Source organism: Halichondria panicea, chromosome 2, assembly GCF_963675165.1.
Source record: "Halichondria panicea chromosome 2, odHalPani1.1, whole genome shotgun sequence".
Classification (NCBI taxonomy): Eukaryota; Metazoa; Porifera; class Demospongiae; order Suberitida; family Halichondriidae; genus Halichondria; species Halichondria panicea.
The window spans coordinates 2020095-2036740 of NC_087378.1; the positions used below are offsets into that span (position 1 = coordinate 2020095).

Here is a 16646-nt window from a genome sequence, read left to right on the forward strand (position 1 = left end):
ATTTTTTTTTTTTTTTTTTTTTCTTTATAATGTTTGATGCAGAGGAAGCATACAGGATATATGACAAGGTAGCTAAATGAAGCTAATAATGAAGTCAGTCCATAACCGAAAAGTAAAGGTGCAGGTGCAGGTGTACTTAAGTGAAAAAAAGAAAAAAGGAAAAATTTTAACTTATTGCTATAGTTTTGACAGGGATAATTTAAAAGCAGATGGGCTAGGGCTACTGATAACATTTAGGGGAAGGGAATTCCAAATGGGGATTACGCTTACAAAAAAGGAATGTCTATGGGCTAGGGTTTTAACATATGGTTTAAAAATAATTTGATTATGAGGGTGACGGGGGGAAGGGCGAGGATGGAGGGTGAAAACATTGGGAGATATTATAGATAAATTATTAAGTACGTATATATTAAAGCAGACTTTCAGTTTTTGGTTTTTCCTTCGAGATGACAGAGGTTTCCAGTTTAAGGAGGCAAGCAGGTCAGGGTATTCTGCCCTCCACTGCTTCGTTACAATTTTCCCTGCAAATTTTTGGACGCTTTCCAGTTTTTTTATATCTGTGTGGTGATGAGGGTCCCAGACTGCACCGCAATAGTCTAACTTAGGCAGAACAGCCGTGCGGTAGATCTGGTTCCTGATCTGAGGTGGTGATTTATGGAACTTGCGATGGATGAAGCCAAGATGTTGTTTGGCCTTCTTGCAGGTGTTGTGTGCATGTTCCTCAAACTGGGAGGAGTGGTCACAACCACCTTCACACTGAAGCAAAGGCCATGAGCCTGCCCTGGGCCGTGGTATAGATATTGCCCGAGCATAACCACCTTGACATCGTGTATGGAGCAGGCCAGAGTCCAACTGAAGACATCTTCCGGAGGGGGGTACACAGTTTCTTTGCAACTTGAAAACAGGAGGCCAGCTGAGGGAAGTGCAGTCACATATTAATTTTTAAATAGATTATCATTCAGAACCTACTAATGAAGGTTTCTTGAACTCCAGCTAGCTGAGACCGATCTTGTCTGCAAAATTTTTTGCAATCATTTTCGATTCAGCTTCAAAGTCTACCCAGCGGTGACATCGAAGTCAAGACTACAACAGTGCCAGTCAAGAACTTTAAGTCACTATTTCCGATCTTAGTGGCCTCCTACTCCTATTGTAAGTTAAAACGTTACATATTCTTCACAAGCGTAACTTAACTGTTTTGCAGATGCAATTGATGCACTTGAAAGAAGATGATCAAAAAACACTGAATTATATATAATAATCATCAAAATACTTTGAATGTATGAGAGTTATTTTAGATTATATTTTCCACAGCTGAAAATTAAGTGATTTCAAAATTACTAAAGAAATTGTTGTTTTCGAGAACAATAGTGTCATGGTTAAATGCATATGGCGGGAATAAATGAGTCATGTGTATGCGTGTGAAGGAGGATATAAATATAACACAAGTCAGCATGCAAAAACAGAGTATATTGTTCATTCTTCTAATACATTGATTGAAGACGGTAGGTCTTTCCAATCAATAGGTTTCTTCTCCACACTCGCGAGATAATCATTAGCTTTAGAGAAATGCTTACATCCCATGAACCCACGATGTGCAGAGAGGGGGGAAGGATGGACAGACTTGAGAACACAATGCTTCTTCTGGTCAATGAACGATCCTTTCTTCTGAGCATGGGAGCCCCACAACATGAAGACAATGTTCTCCCCCTGATCATTCAGCCAGTGGACAACAGCATCAGTCAGCTTCTCCCAACCCTGCAATAAGAGAGAATGCATGTAACAAAACAAGCTTTTCTAGTAGAGAATCAATAGCAAAGTAGTGCTAGGTCCAATATCAAGGGTGCATATAATAAGGTTATCATCGTTAGTCACCTTCCCGGCGTGTGAATTAGCCTGCTTGTGTCTCACAGTCAGACAAGCGTTAAGTAGCAGGACACCTTGTCTGGCCCATCCCACAAGGTAGCCGTGGGAGGGTACAGTGAAACCCTCCACATCGGTGCTCAACTCTTTGTACATGTTCCGCAAACTGGGAGGAGTGGTCACACCCACCTTCACACTGAAGCAAAGGCCATGAGCCTGCCCTGGGCCATGGTATGGATCTTGCCCGAGCATAACCACCTTGACATCGTGTATGGAGCAGGCCAGAGTCCAACTGAAGACATCTTCCGGCGGGGGGTACACAGTTTCTTTGCAACGTTCTTCCGACAAAAAGGAGGCCAGCTAAGCTAGGGAAGTACAGTGAATTATATTGCATTCAGAACACTTGTATGGGAGTTACCGTACTAATGTAAGGTTTCTTGAACTCAGAGTGTAATGCCTTCATCCAGCTGAGACCAATCTTGTCTGCACCAAACTTTTTTGCAATCATTTTCGACTCAGCTTCTAGTTTGTTGCTCTCCATCCTCTCCTTCTGCTCAGGGGAGGGTGTCAAGATATCCGGCTTAACCTTTGAGGGTGGTGTGGAGGGTGTGAATGTTGTTGGTGAGGGGGACGTGTCTGTACGTGGGATCTTGGAGGGAGGCAGAGAATTCTCTGCTTCGTCTGGCAACTCTTTCTGTGGCCTACATTCATGAGAGAGGAAAACATTGATGTATTTAATAGTGTGAGTGATAGATTTGCATGCGAATCGCAAAACCACCTTTTCCTGCTGCTCGTTTTTGAGGGCTCGAAAAATGTGGAGATTTTCTTGCTGAGTGTACTTGCTGCTGTTTTCAGCTTCTTTGCAGCTGTTGACCTACTTGTTCTAGTTGCCATCTTCACTGCTGCACAAGGGTTACCTCATAGATAATTAAGTGCTTGGCCTCGAGAATTGAAGCCGCTCAAACCTCCGAGACTGGCCAATCAGATCGCAGCTTTCTATGACCTCGTGGCCCAAGCCACGTGGTTGAGATTGTGCAAAGAAGACCCGAAACTCAAGTACAAGAGGCAATACAGAATAGTTAGCAGCCATGGATCCACAGGAAAGCATTGGAAAACAAAGCCTTGAAGAATTCTGGGGTATGCAGTTACTATAGACCTTGTTTGCTTAACGCTATGCATTGGTTCATTTGTTGTAATGATCTCTACTTGTAGGAGCGGAGCTCTCCTCTAAACAGAAAAAGATCACATGGCAGGATGAAGATGATGACGAAGATGAAGATATGGCAGGCATTGTCATAGACAAAACTCTAGAGCTCAGACAAGTAGGAATATTTATATCACAACCACCATCATTTCATCTCCTATGTTTTTCTCCCTCAGGCATGTCTTGGTGCGTCTGCTAAGGATGGAGAGAGAAATGTAGTTCAAGTGGTAGCCGAGAATGATGAGGGTGAGAAGGTAAAGCACACCATCCTCTCTCTGAGGGTCGGAGGCACAGAGCAGTGCTCTCTCTTCCTCTCACTCAACCCACCCATCACTTTTGAGCTCGTTTCAGGATCCGGTCCAGTGCACATTGTGGGATCGTGTGTTGAGAGTAAGTTTGTAGTGTTACTGCTTTAGGTAGCTGTTGACAATTTGTAATAGCCGTCAATCGTTTAAGTTTATACAGTTTTATCATGTAGAGGCCGGGCCTCCCATATCAGTGACCACCCTATGTCTCCGATATCCTGTAGCCCTGCCTATATTGATATTGCCACCCACTGATCCTCACCAGCATTACATAATGTTGCTCTTGAGGCTTCAAGGGTAGCTACACTACTGGCTAGACTTATTACTACTCATGGTTTGCCTGATTGGGTATCTTATCAGATTGCTTTGCTAGCTCGACCTGTAATCACTCCTTATTAGACCTCGTTTGTTGTGCAGCAATGAACACCTTTGATGACCTTGATGATACATCATCATCCGAAGATGATGAGGATGTGGAAGTTCCCAGTCTCGAGGTAAAGGCTCTCGTCAACTCAGCCAAAAAGGTGATAAGACAATTGTCTGTTCTTTCTTTGTCATCACGTCTGATCCATTCTACAGAAGAGACCTGCCGACTCTCCAGTTGCAAAGCCTGCAAAGGTATGGGTTGTACATCAGTGTGTGTGTGTCTGAGATATGTTTGTGAGTATTCCTCGAGTGCGTGTGCGCAGCGAGGTATGCGGTACATAGTCTGTGTAGACTGCTACAGCTGCTCAAGGACCAATAAAATGCGAGTTTATCCTGGATTTGTAAAATATTGTCGTTCTCAATTTTTTTTGCTTACTTGGAATGCCATTGCAGAAGAATTACACTGTTGCAGCAGTCATTAATTTTAAACTTGGCACCCTCTTCACCAACTATCATGGTCGATCATTTCCCACTCTTTGAGTTTTCTCTATGATTTTTATGCAAAAATGTGCATCAAATTCATCATTGCTTGTTCATGATAATCATCATAATTATTATTGTGAGTGTATTTAGCTCAGCTACTTACTAGCTTTGAGAGGCCGTAGTGATTTCATTCTAATTGGTTTCACCATTGCAGCAAATGAAGTTAGAGAAATCGTCTGATGAATCTACCGCTGATAATAGCATGGACACATCTGGAAGCATTGGTAAGTCCTGCTTGTGTGGGTTTATTGAGTTATGTACTTTATTCGTCTATGTCTTGTCAGCCAAGCGTAATAAGAAAAGACATGTTATCCAAGAAGAGCCTGAGGTCAGTGTTATATATTATTTTTCTTTGGCTTTGCGGTCACTATAATAATATATAACTTTCCCATACCACACTAGGAATCAGACGACGACGATGATGATGACCTGTCTGATGATGATGATGTTGACATGTCTGATGACGATGAGGTGTCAGACGATGAGGAAGAGGTAGAAGATGTAAAACCCCCCACCAAAAAGCCTCAGGCAAAGGTGAGTGATAGAATTCTAATTTCCCCACCACAAAAAAAATTTTGCTGACCCTTTTTCGTTTTACATTTTATGGCAATTACTTGTTGTGTTGCCATCTGCTGTCAGTCTATTCTCTTTGCAGTCTAATGGAAAGCCTAATAATAATAATGGAAAGCCGAAACAGAAGGGGCAAGATGTAAGTATGATAATTTGGTTAGCAGGTAACAAAAACCACTAACTCCCCTTGCCTCTGCAGCTCCTTAAGAGCAAGGTGTTTAAGACCCCTCAGCCTCCCAAGCAGGCGCCCAAAAGCACCAAGGGGACCATGTCAGCTCCCACCACGGTGAGAAAATTCTGTGATTGTGTAAGATAATTATATTCATGGTGTTGACTTGAATTACCACTACAAGTGTGAATTGATTCTGTATAGTACAAATAGTCGTGGTGTAGCACTAGTGTGTTGAGGTCCGGAGGTGTAGGGTTATCCATAAACAGAACTGAAGTCCTTCAAAACTCCCCTTGGGGAGGCATAAAAAGTACAAAAGTCCTTAAAACTCCCTCACCACTACTTGACCTCTCTTTTGTTTGTACATAACAGTTCACTATTTTAGTTGTTCACCCATAATTATATCGTGTTATTGCATAACAAACACCTTGAATTTGATTCTTTCCCCCTCCCTCCATTATATAGCCAAAGCAGAAAGGAAATGTCAAGGTAAGAGATTGTACACAAATTTATTGATAAAATCTGATTTCTTTAATTAGAAGATAGGCCAATTGTTCAGCAGTTGTTAATTTTACTCCTTTTTTGTACTCTCTAGAACACTGGCTCAAAGAAACGAAACAAGCCTTAAAAAAAAACTCTAACAAACTACAAACTTTAAAATTGATTGCAATCAGATTTTCTCATTTATTATTTCTCACTATTATCACTAATTGATTCGAATATTTTTCCGCTGTGATGCCCCTAGTCTTCATATAAAAGTTATATAAGATTATTTGATTAAACAGGTTGGTGTTAGTCTTGATGATGCAAAGAAGAAGCTACTAAAGGTTAGTATATAAGTAGTCTCGATTCCAGGCGGCCTGGTATACTTTGCATGCGCATGCGCGAAATAATTGACAGCAATTTAAATTGTATAAAAACAGACAATGTTACAAAAAGGAAGAATACGTACGAGTTCTTGACCACAAAGGCATTTTTTATTTTTTATATCAACAAATTTGTGCAGAGTGTCAACAAAAAATACTAATCTGAGACCTGATACTATTAAAGCAATACACGAACGAGTACGTTTAATAGAGAGATTTAGATTTAAAAGTTTGTAGCGAAATCCCATCCACATGTTCAGGCTGAGGTAGTATCTAAGAAAAAAGAAGACTGAAACAATGACTTCTAAAGGCAAGATTTGATAGCAAATGACTTGCCAGAACCATATTACCACAGGAACACATCATGCCTTTCCTATAACATCTGTAGCCTTACTGTGTAGGGTGACGTTAAGTAGAGACAGTATCAACAAATACACTAATGTATGCGAAGGTATGCCAGGCCTCTTCGCAGCTTGGAATCGAGGCTAGTCGTGCCCACCTCATCAGACGCTTGGTAATTGATTATAATTATAATTATGTATCACATGCAGCAACTGCCTAATGTACCCAATAAACTGGAAAAGTTCAATAATTTTGTAGGCAACAGTTTCAAGATCAAGGAAGAAAGTGTTAGTTATGCTCAATAGAGTGGTGGGTACAATTACTTATCGCTGTTTTCATGGTTACTGCAGGTAAAGAAAGAGCTATGGGAATTTGTGCAAAAGAGCCGGTAAACAAAACTGAACAATGTTTAATGTTTGTACAATCAATCTCGCATTGTTTGAATCTTTAATAACCGTTACATGCTACTATTTAATTCATGTTTACTAGGTATTACTAATCTAAGAATATTTTTCGAATCAGCAGAAACCTTTGCGATCTAACTATTGCGTTCTGGCAAGGATTGTGTGTAATTACCAGTACTAGTAGGTTGAAGTGATCATATATACCATTCATGGTGTCAATTGTCACTATGAATGTGTTGCGATTCTAATGTACAAAATGTTAGTGATAGTATAGCCTAGTGTAGCCATTGTTTTGAAGTGTGGGTGGTGTTGAGGGTTGAAGCTCTGCCCAAATAGGGAGGTGTAGGTTACCACATGCAGAGAACCCAGTCATTCGAAACACACTCACCGCTACTTCACTTTACTCCTTTGTTGTCTCCCCCTCCCTGTACGTATAAAATAGCTCTTCCTGGTAATCTAATTAGATAGGCCAATCTTTCAGCAACTAATGATTAACATAGGTCATTGCAAAGTCAATTTGTAGTTTTTCAAATGGCCATTATAATTATAATCAATCTTTCAGCAACTTAGGTCATGCAAAGTCAATTTGTAACCGAAAAGTGCCTCAGAGGAGGTATACTATATAGTACTGTACCTGCAACTTTAATACTATAGTATCCGTTGCCAAGAAAAGTAAAGTTGTTGGACTAGCATAGCAATTGATATAAGACTCACAAGTATAGCTAAATCAGCAATAAACTACAATAATAATACATGTAGTTCCTACAGTACGTTCCATGGTTCCTTACTTTTCTAGTTTCTACTGTTCCATGGCTACTAGCTGTTCCAAGCGTTATGGTTCCTACTGTTCTATAGTTTCAAACTCCATGGTTCCATAGTTCCTATATAGTTACAAGCGTTTCATGATTCCTACTGTTTAAAGAAACAGTGGGAACATGCATGGAACGCTGGGAACAGTACAGAAACCACGGAACAGTAGGAACCACGCAACGCTGGGAACTGTGGAACCCTGGAATGTAATAACCGTAGGAACCACGGACGGAACAGTAGGAACTATTATAACACTCACTATATATATATTTACTGATTCAGCTATACTATTATTCGTGAGTCTTATCAAGTACCAACCGTTTTGTCGGTGTCCGGTGTCCATGTGATTTAGAAGCCCTCGCTCGGGATATTAACTTTTTTGGAAAGCTGACTGCATGTGTGTATATAATATAATTATGCTGCCAAGATTATTATCTATACTGCAATGCATGGTTAACAAGCGAGGTAAATAACAAAAACACTCTAGGAACACTCTAGGATATCAAAAACTAACTTTATATAGCTGTTTACATCACTACACACACTTCGGCCTTAGTGACTTTTGGGTCACCTAGCATTCTATAATAGCTGTTCACATTACTACACTTCGGCCTTAGTGACCTTCGGGTCACCTAGCATACTATAGTAGTCTATTCCGCTCTTGATGGTGACTGTCATTACTGCCCCAGCCTTGGTGGTGTCTGTAACCAGCTCCAGAATTCCCTCAGCCACCTTCTCAGGACTGTGGTGTGTATAGCAATATAATTATGTGGCTATCAAAGTATGACTCGGAAATACTAATTCTAATATACATAGGGGGATACTGTACTAGCCCATGCCTTTTTAACATCCTTCCTACCCTTTTCCCCTAGATTTAAAGGGCCATACAATTATAATGTATCGTTTAATTGTGAAAAACAGGTCCATTCAGAAAATTTACCAAGGCTAATACAGTATATAGACTCTCGTTAAACCGGTCACCCCTGGGACAGTGCAGCTTAATTGGCCGCAATAGCGACATGGCTGTATTTCAGGAAATAGCTGAGGCTTAAAAACGACCTTACTCCGAATTTAATAACTAATTTTGGATAAAAATCATTCTGCTCTCTATTTAAGTGTAATCCAACCAAACCTCATATCCGGCCATAACGAAGTGAAAACCTAGTTTGGGGCAGCCAGCACTGCATGGCCTGTGTATACGGAATAGCATGAGTGGCCGTTTGTGCATGCAGTAAACATCTAGCTAGAAATCAGTGCCAAGCCAAATGGCCAGTATATCAAGGTGGCCTAGAGAGCCGGAATCGAGAGTCTACTGTAATGTATACCCCATATATAAAATCGAGAGTCATTCTGGTATCCCAATAACTTCAGCCATCCGGATAAGGTGTTCGGATAATCGAGGCTATGTACTTGTTTTCACATGTAGTTCACACACTCTATAGCCTTAGCCTTACGTTAAAAATTCAAGGTTCTTTACGCGGGCCTTTGTCTCCTCATTCATTCCACTCATGCCGTCTTTAACGATGGCCGTGTCAGTAAACTCAGGACAGATGCAGTTGACCCTTATACCGTCACTCTGCGCCAACTCCCTCAAGCTCCTGCTGAACCCCACTACACCATGCTTACTCGCGGAGTACACGGGGGCAAAGGTCATACCCATGAGGCCTGGATAAGAGAGGCAACAAACAAATCAATGCGCAAAAATGTTGGGATTCTGCCAGTCACAGATCTTAAGCTTTGAACACATACTCTATATAACACCTATACATATTGAACTGGTTATCAAAACAATGGCTGTTGGACAATTTCAGATATGATATTAATTTGGTTCACCTCCCATTGAAGCAACGTTGATAATGGTACCTCCTTTACCCCCATTGCTAGTGGACATGTGCTCCACCCCCAGTTTTGTGCCCTCAATCACTGCTACCTGCAGATACAGCTGTTACGTGACCCACCATACAAAACTACATTCATATATACCAGATTGATGTCAATCATCTTCTTCCACTTTAGCTCAATGCAAATGCCAGCATTATTGAGCACAATATCCAGTCCTCCAAACATTTGCTTGGTTCGCTCAAATGCAGCCACCTGGGACAAAAGAAAACAACTAGAGCACATAAACCCTTGGCTGTTGACATTAGTTCACAAAAAACAAGAGGAGTGTTTGCAATAAATGTACATGCAGGGCAATAAAACTAGCTAGAACAATAGAATGAGAAATAAAGCGTAAAACGAAACTATATGCACTGTGGCCCGGACTAGGATCACAGCTGAAGTCTTGCTTCTTATACTAAGCTCTACTGCATGTAGTCACACAGACTGGATGTCTCAGTGGAGCTAACTCACTAGACATATTTTACGGACTATATAGCTTGCAGCATCACAAACAAGCATGCAGGCAGGGCAGGGCAAGCTGTCGTAGTTGCTGTAATTACAGCGTCACATAATTTAGTCAGGCTGAACGTAATATTTTACTTAACCCTTTAACCGTCGGATTCTTAATTAACAGTGAAGTGAAATGTCTGTAAATTCTCTATCGGGTTTCCAGAGCAATAAAATGCCTAGCAACCATATACCAATAGAATGCCCATACAACAAGGAATAAAATGGTGCAACACGTGTTGCCATAACAACCACGGTTATTACGCTCACCTGTTTTTATCATTTTAAAATGCTCGGCCAGCGGTGAGATAAAATCCAAATTTTTTTTTATGGATCAGCCTATCATATGGTATAAAGGCTTGACTAAGCTTCATTTTCACATCATATGAATGTAACAGTGCTAAGATATATCAATTTGAAGTACAATACGTACGTATTACTATATCGGTGAACGATCTATGAAATTTACAAGCTCACATAAAGAGTGTTCATTACTGCTGATCCTATTTTAGCTATACTATACTTACACTACTGATATTCTAGCTATACTATACTACTTGCCAGAGTCACACAGTGAGCCCTCTCCTGGTCTTTCACCGTCCTGGTCCATAGTGCTAGCGTTTATAGGTCCATGTCATGCATGTCCTCAGTCCCAGACAGTTCATCAGCGTCTGGCATAAAGCTGGTAGCCTTTGGGAGGTATCCTACTATCCCCTCTCCTTCATATAGGCACTGTCATCACCAGAGGAGACATCGCCATTGCTGTCCTCAAGCTGTTCAAGCACATCGGCACAAGTAAACAACCTAGCCATAGCTATAAACTTCGTGCGGTAAGATGCTAATGAAATTTTAACATAGCAACGTGGCTTGGAAATTTCTAGACTAAATTGCACGTGATTCTACAGCTCTTCCTCTTTACAGGGATGTGCGTAGTTCGAGCTACTTCCTAAGTATCGCAGAATTAGAATTTCGCAAAAAAGTCACTATTGCGGGACACGATCGTGGCCCGTGGCGGTTAAAGGGTTAAAAAGCACCAACAGCAGCTGCTGTAACTATGCCTCGATGTACGCATGCGCAAGCGAGATATACGGTAGTGTGTTTGTGTCTGTGTCTGTGTAGACTGCTACAGCTGCTTAAAGATCAATAAACTGTAAGTAAGAGTTTCTATATAGGTTTCTAGTAACGTTTTCTTGGATTTTAATTCGTGGATTTGCAAAATAATGCTTCGTTCTCGAGTTATGCCTATACTTTTGCTTACTTGGAATGCCATTGCAGCCTTTTCAGAAGAGTGCGTAGCATTTGTTCGCACAAAGTTTCTATTCAACGTTTGTCTTGCACTATAAAGCGCTAGCTTTTTGTTAGCTACAAAAGTCAGAAAAGAGCTAGCTGTAAAGCTAGCTATACTGAGTAGCCATTTGTGAGCTTGACTTCTTGCAGACACACCCCTTATTCCTGTGTATGTAATGCGCCTGCGAGTGTCTTTGTCTGCCCTCTCTCTTAGCAAAGCCATGTGGCAAATGTTCCTTCTTTTTTGCCTCCACCATGTGCTTAAAAGTGGAGGCAAGAAAGAAGATCTCACTACAGTGTCTGTTCTGCATTGCTTTCTGAAACACAACAAACATCTCTCTACAAAATTACAAAATACACCTCTCTCTGCAAAAAGGAACCTGTCTTACAAAATGAAATACAAAAATTGCACCACCTTAATTAAAACACACCTCTGTAAAAAAACAGCACCATTTTTCAAAACACACCTCTAAAAAAACAGCATCAATTTTTTTTAACACACCTACTTTTTACTGCTAATTTTGGCGATCGCCTTAGCGCGAGGGTTTCAGAAAACCTTTGTATGTTTACCTCCACTATTGGCATAATTATGCAGAGAATAAAGCTACGTACTAGCAGAAGCTAGCTTAGGCTGTAGCTATATAGGAGTCTCAAAGCCAACACGACGCTACTATACTCTTTGGAAGAGATAGCAGATTTCTTGAGAGACTGATTCTAACCAAAAATGTATATGTATTTGCTATTTCATAACTCGTTCTCTATACTCTCTAGCATGCAAGTCTATACTCTCCTTCTTTCCTAAAATTGTTTAAATACAACTCTGCGCGAGGCTAATCATGTGTGTGCATATTCCTAGTATAAACTAGTAAAAGTAATTTATATAGTTGACAAATTAAATGTAAAAAAACTCGCCTAACTTCAGCAATATTAATTTTGTGCTTGGGTTATATTGTCTGCCCCCCCCCCCCCGCGCGCGCCTAGGGTTAACATAAAACTTATCTTAGCACCCATCCTGAGCACCACGTACCCCAGACAAGCAAAATGATGTAGTCAATACTATAATTATAGCTAGAATCACTCACCAGGTCTTCACTCCTAGTCACGTCCACCGTAGTAAACATGACATCACTTAAAGAGAACTCCTTTTGAAGTGAGGAGCAGGAACTCTTGCCAATAGTCTCATTGACATCCAGCATGCTTACCTGAAAACAGCCATAATAATTATTTCGGTGTAGAAGTGATATATGGGTCTCATTTTGGGCCCCGCCCTAAAACTCTATAGCGATGTGGGGGTGCACTATTGCACTAGCACCCTAGGCCCCCATAATATAGTGATTTAGGGGCCCCGTATATAATATAGATGTCTATTCTGAGCAGTGGAGTCAAGCCCAGCATAACAGTAATAGGAGTTTGAGATGAGAATCAATGGGTGGATGCATGCATGGCTATAATGTTTATAATTATGTACAGTAGAACCTCGCTAATCCGAACAGAGCGGGACCACACCCCATCCGAATACATGAAATTTCCGGATTAACATATGTCATTAATTGATTATGAACATTATCATTAACGAAGACACTTGTACATGTATTATGATATTACTGTGGCCAGAAGGGAAGCTGCTATATAGCTAGAATAGTCTTTATCTCAACTTTCTCTCCAATACAGTGAGTCTTGTGAGCTCTCTCTTCGTTTTCTTTGCAGTGGCCATTGTCTTCAGCAGTTTATCACTAAAAATTATTGCTGATTCAGCTAAGCAATTTACATTGCGCATGCGTAGTACTCTATTCTACTGACAGCCCCTCCTCTTTTTCAGTTTACCATTTTGTCTGGATTTGCGAGGTTTCGGATTAAAGGGGTCCGGATTAGCGAGGTTCTACTGTATATCTATATCTAAACTTCCAATATATAGAATCAAGAAAGTTACTATATACCTATATACATGTACAATCTGTGCTGCCTTGCAGCCTTGCATGGTCACTGGGATAACAGTATAATAACTATAATAGGACAGCCATGCATGTGCATGCATGTATGTGTAAATACTTGAGTGTAGTAATACAAAGAGCCATTGTACACATGCAACACGTGCATATTATTATATACAGAGCATAACACGTTGGCTATATATAGCTACTGCATGACAATGGGGTTTAGAGCAGCAGCTGCTGACCTATCAAGAACTCAGTCTATATATAGCAGGAGTTGAAATAGACCCCTCCACAATCCCCAAACTTCAAATCGAAGAGCAAGAAATTGCATAGTATATTAGCCTCGATTCAAGGCCAATTAAAATCGTATTTTAATCGGCCTGGAATCGAGGCTAGGTAAGTTAGCATGCACCTGTAAATAGCTACATGCACCTGTAAATAGCTACATGCACTTGTTCTTTTATCCACGTAGATATTAATTTTTATTTTAGCTCTAACTGTAGAATTAGCCCTTGGCCTCTCCTGCATATATATATAGAGCAAGGCCATGCATCATACTTAAAAAAATTAGACAACATCACCTGCAAGTTTATATCAAACCAAAACTCTGCAATAAAAGAGTTTGGTATAATTATGACTTGGTGAATGTTTTAGGAGTTGGTATATAAGCATGCATGCATGCAGCTCCTAGTTTGGGTAAGCACTGTGCATGTGCGAGATCTATAGTCAGCAAGGGAATTCTAACAGAGGCTGAAGCTGAGGCTGCAAGCTAATTATAGATATATACTATTATTATACGCTGCAAGATAAGTGCATGGGACCCATACATGCATATCGTTGGAGGGGCAAAGCCTTCATGCATGCAAGTATAATAATTATACCATATTATTTTATACAGATTTCTCTCTTCTATAATATATGGAATTAACTGCAAAAATACAGATATACATGTAGATCTGGAAGACTAAATGTGACCTTTTGTCAGCTTACAGAATAAGTTAATTGGCCTTATATAATTGACATGCATGCAGTGAAGCGTCCAGTAGCATCCCTATAAACAGCTGTATATATAGTAACTATCGTTGTCCTGTGCTGGTGCATGCATGGTGAGTCTGATACTGAAACACATACTATAATCTAAGTCTCGCTTGCCACGCCCCTTTATTGAAGGAGCGGGGCAGATTATAAAGCCATTATAAAGCCACTAAACAGCATTTCATCTCATTTCCATGTTTTTGTACAAAATCATCACAGAAAAAGTTTCTACTTAGAGGCTCTGGGGAGGGGCCTCAATAGCCTTGAGACCAGCCGTTCGTTATCTGAAAGAACGCCTGATCAAGTTCCAATGTAGAACTCATCTAATTGGTCCCACGAATTTCTTGGACCAATAATCGACCATCCATGCATACTTACCCGTGAATATCATTATAACAGTGCTTCCAGTAACGTGCAACTAGCTATAGTATGGCGGTTACCGCAATCATGTTCACAACTACTCAAGCCTAACGACTCGCTGACTCAGCTAAACGAGTTTTACATTGGAACTTGACCAGGCGTTCTTTCCAGATAACGAACGGCTGGTCTCGAGGCTAGGGCCTCAAAGCGCTAATGAAATAGGACCGTGGGGGCCCCAAAATCAGGGGGAGCCCAATATTGCTTCTACACCGGTAGGCTCATGCACTTTCTTTAAACAGGCTAGCGTGCAGTATTTATTCAGCTAGCTTACCTTTGCTCCATTTCTAAGAAGAAGTCTAGTAGCTTCCAGCCCAATGCCTTGAGCAGCTCCAGTGACAAGTGCAACTTTACCAGCCAACATACTGAGTCAATTAATATACAATCAATAGGGCTAGGGACCAGCAGTGAAATCTCGTACAAGCCAAACTTGTTTATATAGCATGAAGGAAGTTACAACTTTAAGGCGTATGGGGAATTTGACGGCCTGGGAACAAGGCTAGGCAAGGGCGGTATGGGGACTAGCCTCGAATCCAGGCAGAGAGCTAATTATTTTCAAGTAAAGTGATGTGACCTCATTATCAGTTTGTTGTGCAGCATGCAATGAACACAAATGATGACCTTGACGATACCTCCTCCTCTGAAGAGATGAGGATGAGGTAGTCGCCCAGTTTTGAAGCAAAGGCTCTTGTCAATTCTGCCAAAAGAAATCGTCTGCTCTTTCTCCTTCATCACTTCTGCAGAAGAGGCCTGCCATGCAACTCTCCAGTTGCAAAAATACGGGTTATAGTGCATGTGTGTGGAAAATGATGTAATTCTAAATTCGCCATTACAGCAAATTAAGCATTACTACTTGTCACGTGTGTTTATTGACCGAACTTTTTTTTCGTCCTTACCATGTCATGCAGCAAACGTAATAAGAGAAGAGACATGCAATTATCTCAGAAAATTTGCACAAACAAAATAGCTAGCCGTGCAAACAGTGCATGTAAAAATTGTTCGTGCAACAAACTGTGCATGCAGGTAGCATGCAGGTTGTGCTTGATTTGAACCCTCTCCCCTATTAAACTTGAGGAATTATAATTATACCAGCACCCTATGATGGCCTATCATTCCGCAATCACATGCAGCATTTGCCACAAGCCATCACAGCATATCATACGACAGCATACAGAATTAAAGCTTATACTCTCCCCTCAATGGCCCTCATGATGTTATTACATAAAAACACGTCTTAAACTATAGCAATAATGTCTAATGTAAATCCGCTGTGCTATCACTGCTGATGTAAACAGGGTGGCGCTAGGCCAAGAAGAACTTACTGGTTGGTATAGCCATGCCCACCTCATCAGACACTTGGTGATTGCATGTATATAACCATGAGAATATATGTATAGATATGTATCACATGTAGATCTAGTAAGTGCCCATGTACCCAAGAACTGGAGAAGTTTAATAGGCAAGAAAGTGAATCATGCTCGGTACAGCAGTGTGGGTGTGGGATTGTGGGTGAAATACTTATTGGTGTTTTCATCATTTTGCTTCGTGGTAATACTGCAGGTAAAGAAGGAGCTATGGGAATTTGTACAGAAGAGCGGTGACAATTGTGTAATCAATCTCCTATTGTGTGAATCTTTGCTGACCTTTACATGCTACTATTTGCTCCTTGCATGAGAAAATTCCATGACCTGTTTATATAATCACAATCATGCATGCCTGATGGTGTCATTTGCACACAACTAGAGAACCTAGCCCTTTGAACGCCCTCACCACTACCCACTACTTGACCTGTTATTGTCTTGAACCTTTTTTGTACTATAATTGTTGTAACACAGATCGAGGCTTCCCCTATACCGTACAACCAACAACTCACATAGATTTTGCATAACAACACTTAAACTTTATTTTTTCTCTCCTTATATAGCCAAAGCAGAAAGGAACTGTTTTAAGGTAAGAGATCATTTATTACTTATCACTAATTGATTCGAATATTTATTTCGCTGTGTGCCCCTATTTCCCCCCTTGATATAATATTATTTGGTTAGTGTTAGTCTTGATGTGATGCGAAGAAGAAGCTACTAAAGGTTGGTATACATGTAGTCCTGCCCACCTCATCAGACGCTTGGTGATTGTGTCACATGCATGC

At 40.7% G+C, this 16646-nt stretch overlaps 3 protein-coding genes across 4 annotated transcripts; 1 reads left to right on the forward strand and 2 right to left on the reverse strand.

The window, feature by feature from the left end:
• Positions 1-1346: 1346 nt before the first annotated feature.
• On the reverse strand, positions 1347-2801 carry LOC135330935 (uracil-DNA glycosylase-like). Its single transcript, XM_064525920.1, has 4 exons — positions 2639-2801; positions 2279-2561; positions 1873-2220; positions 1347-1755 (listed from the first exon to the last, which is right to left on the reverse strand). Exons 1-4 carry the CDS (start codon positions 2752-2754, stop codon positions 1474-1476), a joined length of 1029 nt encoding a protein of 342 aa, XP_064381990.1. The 5' UTR covers positions 2755-2801; the 3' UTR covers positions 1347-1473.
• A 37-nt stretch (positions 2802-2838) lies between these two features.
• On the forward strand, positions 2839-6753 carry LOC135330930 (nucleoplasmin-like protein ANO39). Of its 2 annotated transcripts, XM_064525913.1 has the most exons (14): positions 2839-2997; positions 3073-3182; positions 3241-3454; positions 3787-3893; positions 3949-3987; positions 4433-4502; positions 4563-4606; positions 4681-4812; positions 4934-4987; positions 5048-5134; positions 5483-5506; positions 5803-5844; positions 6435-6512; positions 6576-6753. In XM_064525913.1, exons 1-14 carry the CDS (start codon positions 2949-2951, stop codon positions 6615-6617), a joined length of 1092 nt encoding a protein of 363 aa, XP_064381983.1. In that variant the 5' UTR covers positions 2839-2948; the 3' UTR covers positions 6618-6753. The 2 variants fall into 2 exon arrangements, with proteins under 2 accessions (XP_064381983.1, XP_064381984.1); XM_064525914.1 differs by lacking the exons at positions 5803-5844; positions 6435-6512; positions 6576-6753 and adding an exon at positions 5613-5739.
• Positions 6754-7846: 1093 nt separating this feature from the next.
• LOC135330951 (15-hydroxyprostaglandin dehydrogenase [NAD(+)]-like) lies at positions 7847-14933 on the reverse strand. The gene is made up of 6 exons (XM_064525948.1): positions 14775-14933; positions 12197-12316; positions 9423-9533; positions 9273-9369; positions 8894-9104; positions 7847-8181 (listed from the first exon to the last, which is right to left on the reverse strand). The coding sequence occupies exons 1-6, from the start codon at positions 14862-14864 to the stop codon at positions 8040-8042; spliced, it is 771 nt and encodes a 256-aa protein (XP_064382018.1). The 5' UTR covers positions 14865-14933; the 3' UTR covers positions 7847-8039.
• Positions 14934-16646: the final 1713 nt, after the last annotated feature.